Genomic DNA, 4,128 nt, shown 5'->3' on the forward strand with positions numbered 1-4,128 from the left:
TTTACCTACAACTTTTAAAATGTAAATTTAATGTATAGGAAACTAAATACCTTAAATTTATTATTAATAAAGAAGAAGTAAAAATAGACCTTATAAAAGTAAAAAAAGTAATAGACTAGCGAATACTTATAAGTGTAAATAAAGTCTAAGGATTTTATAGTCTAACAAAGTATATATAATGCATAATTAAAAACTACTTAAAGATTACACTACCTCTTATAGACACTATAATAAAAAAAAGACTATACCTAAAGTTTATCAAGAATCTCTAGATAGAAGAGGCCTTTTAAGAACTTAAAATAGCAATAATAAGTAAACTAGTAATATAAATATATAACCTAATACTAGAAACTAAGCTACATATAGACACATTATTAAAAGCTAAAGAAGCAGTGTTTCTTTAAAAACAAGAAAACAGAAGATAGCATCTAGTAGCATACTACTCTGCAAAATTCTCTCTCTTAGAATAAAAGTATAGTATTCTAGACAAGAAATTAAAAGCTATAGTAAATATGTTAAAAGCATAAGAAACAGAACTATAAAAAACTAGTTAATAATTTATTATATACACTAACTACACTAACTTAGTTACTTTTTTAATAATAAAGAAGTTATTACTAATGTACGCATAATAGGCTATAGAACTAGCCTAGTTTAACTTTGTAATAAAACACATAGTAGGCGCTAATAATTAATAAGTAGACACTTTAAGCAGACAAGCTAACTACTCTAAAAAAAACTCTTGAAAAATTTTATAATATTTAAAAAAACTTAAAAAAGATTAGTCTATAATAAGCTAGATCTAGAGGAAATAATTTATTCCTTTACAGTAGTAGAACAAAGATAGAAGAACCTTGTTAAAGAATACTATAAGGCCTCTATATTTAGACACCCTAGAATTAGAACGCTCTAAAAGAAAGTTAAAGCTATAATTCTTTAGAACATCCTAAATTTAAAATAATTATGCACTAAAATTTTTAGTAAATGTAACATTTATAATAAGAATAACTTTAAAAGGCATAAGATGTATAGTTAACTACAAGCTATTAAGGCCTCTAAACAACCTTAGATAATAATAATAATAGATTTTATAACATAATTACCTCTATTTTATAAACCTAGCACTAAGAGACTCTGTAACATAATAACAGTTGCCCTAGACAAGACTACAAATTCCTGTATACATAGCTCTTTAAGAAAAGCATAACAGCTAAGAAATTTATCTATAAACTTAAATAAAACATAGTCTTAGTTTATAGCTACCTATAAACAATTATCTTTAATAGAGATAAGCTGTTTATAAGTAAATTTTAAAAAGCTACTATAAGACACTTAGGCGTAAAACATAGACTATCTACAGCATATCACCTGTAAATAGACAGACAGACTAAATAAGTAAATGCTAAAGTAGAAAAATATTTAAGAAAATATGTATCCTATAACTAAACTAATTAGGCAGAGTAGCTTTTTATAGCGCAACTAGCTCTTAACATAGTAGAATTAGCTATAACAAAAGAAACTCTTTATAAGGCTAACTTTAGCTACTACTTTTATTACACACTTTATAAGAACTAACTAATAAACTTACAAAAAACTATTAACTACTTATTAAGCTTACTAAACTTATATTAAAAGTTAGCAGTTAAAGCTAAGGCTAGCTAAGAAGCAATATAATAAAATGCAAATAAGGTATAATAACTAGGTCTAGAAATCCACCCTAGAGACTACACCTACCTTAAAATAAAGAATCTTTATACTCTAAGACTTTTGCAAAAACTTGTAGAAAAACACATTAAACTATATAAAGTACTATAAACATAGCAGGATAATTATAAGCTTAAACTACTAAAAAAAAATGCGCATACATTTATAGTTTTACATTTCAAAACTAAAAAAGCACTAAAGAAGATACTGCTTTTAAAGGCTAGCTAAAGAGACATAAAAGTAGAATATAAAGTTAAGCAAATAGTTAATGCTTAAGAGAAAGAAAAAATCTAGTAAAATAAAAAGAATAGCTTACTAGTAAAAACATGTAAAAGCTTATTAAAAATCTAATAAACGCTCTATAGCTTTTTTAAGATTATTAGGCGTCTCTTCTAACTAGAACTAGCCTAGAGAAAGTTCTTTAGACTAGAAAACACTATTATTAGCTAAAAAAAAACTTTAGCAACATTAAATAGCTATAATGTAGGAAGTCTATAATTTTTTAATATAGGCTAAAAAGAAAAAAGACCTACTGCTTTTACCTTAAGTGCTTTAATCTTATCTAAGAATAAAAAGTCCTCTTTTAGATATTTTACTTTTTAACTTTTAAAGAGATTAAGTTGCTTCTAACATTAGACTTAGTAGGCGTAAATTACTTATAGCCTTTTTAAGCTTATAGTGCAACACTTTACCTTTTCTTTTACTTTTTTTAACTTTTGTTTCTTTTTCTATCTCTACTTAACCTAAGCGCTGTTTAGCTTATAGAGAAGCTTTTTTTACTTCTTTTTTAAACAATCTTAAGCTGTGTCTAAAATAAAAGTGTTATACTTATTACCCTTTTAAACACACTTTATATACTTATCTAATAATAGAGTTAAAACGTAAAAGAAGCTACTTAAGCTGCATAGACTACATAGCTGCATCTTTATATAGCAAAGAGGATTAAAGTAGGCAATAGTGCGCAGTTAGTGTGCGCTAGAGAACTAATAAAAAGACTAATAGAGCATAGTTAAAGAAGATAGACATTTATAAAGCGTTTATAAAAGGGCACCTACTAGATAAAAAGAAACTCTAACACTTATAATAGTTTAAGCAGAACAGTAAGAACACTAGTAGAGAGAGGAGCCTGCATGTTATAACCTATAATTAGACTGTAAGCTGCTAACCCTCTGTGCCCTACTATTTAAATAAATAAGGATAGAATCTTCTTATCTTCCTATCTAACAAGTCACGTGACCTAACAGATAAGGAATAAACAAAGCTCTTAGACTAATGCATAGCTAAATGTGTTGTCTAATAAGCTAGGCGCGTTTGCATGCTATGCATGCTATGCGCGCTATAAAAGTCTAAGAACATGTAAGACATGCAAAGCATGCAGAGCATGCAACCCTATGTATATAGTTTAGAATCCTAACTACCTTTAAAAGTTGTAATTAAAGTTTAGTTTATTATTACATAGACTAAGTAGCATTGCTACTTTTTAATAAGAAGTAATCTAATTATATATCTTACACTATATATACCTCTATCTTGTTCCTATCTAGGAACTATTTAACCTAAGCACCTTATACTACTGTTAAAGGGCAAACCATAGTTAGCTGTACGTTCTAAGCCCTAGCAACTACGCCTTGACAGACTGTACACCTGTCCAGCCTAAGTTCTCCTTCCCCCCGAACACCTAAATCTCTCCTAGGCCCAGAGTTCTTCGGACACTATTTCCCTGAAGTAAAGATTGTAACAAATACTAATTGTGTATCTTGCACTATATACACCTCTACTCCTGTTCTACGAACTGTTTGGCAAAGCGCCTTATACTGCTGTTAAAGCCTAAACCACAATTCAGCCACTCTACCATCGCTATACCTGAACCATACCGAAGACTGTACATCTAAGGCAGGCTTCTTCTTCTACCTCTCCACCTAACCTAAAAGGCCCGCGTGCTTGCAGCATCTAAAAGGACCCTGCTAAGCAAGGATTGTAACACTAGGGATTATAGTGCTTGCAACGCTTAGTAAGGCTAAGGCTATAATTACTACATAATAGATTGCAGTGCTTGCAACGCTTAGCAAGGCTAAGGCTATAATTACTACACAATAGATTGCAGTGCTTACAACGCTTAGTAAGGCTAAGTGTTACAATCTTTACTTCGGAAAAATGGTGTCCGAAGTACTCTGGGCCTAGGGAGGAGGTTAGGAGTGCGGAGGAGAGGGAACTTAGTCTTAGACGGGTGTACAGTCCGTTAAGGCGTGGTTACTAGGACTAGAAGGTGCAGCTAACTGTGGTTTGTGTAACGGCGCAGGCAAGACAATGGGTCCGAATGCGGTATGAATCCACTCAGAGGCATATGGGAGTGCGTGGGGACTCAGAGACCTGGGAATACCAATGACACCTATAGGCCTTGTACGTAGGATATCAGAAAACTAC

General features: G+C 30.8%; 1 protein-coding gene across 1 annotated transcript; it reads right to left on the bottom strand.

Annotated features, from left to right (window-relative positions):
* Positions 1 to 3,382: 3,382 nt before the first annotated feature.
* On the bottom strand, positions 3,383 to 4,048 carry BDR25DRAFT_359160 (uncharacterized protein; the record flags this gene model as incomplete). The annotated part of the gene is made up of 4 exons (XM_033696052.1): positions 3,383 to 3,407; positions 3,483 to 3,592; positions 3,841 to 3,922; positions 4,011 to 4,048. The coding sequence occupies 4 exons, from the start codon at positions 4,046 to 4,048 to the stop codon at positions 3,383 to 3,385; spliced, it is 255 nt and encodes an 84-aa protein (XP_033543977.1).
* Between the last annotated feature and the right edge of the window lie 80 nt (positions 4,049 to 4,128).

The sequence above is a fragment of the Lindgomyces ingoldianus genome (genome assembly GCF_010093535.1).
Source record: "Lindgomyces ingoldianus strain ATCC 200398 unplaced genomic scaffold BDR25scaffold_31, whole genome shotgun sequence".
In the NCBI taxonomy this organism is placed as follows: domain Eukaryota; kingdom Fungi; phylum Ascomycota; class Dothideomycetes; order Pleosporales; family Lindgomycetaceae; genus Lindgomyces; species Lindgomyces ingoldianus.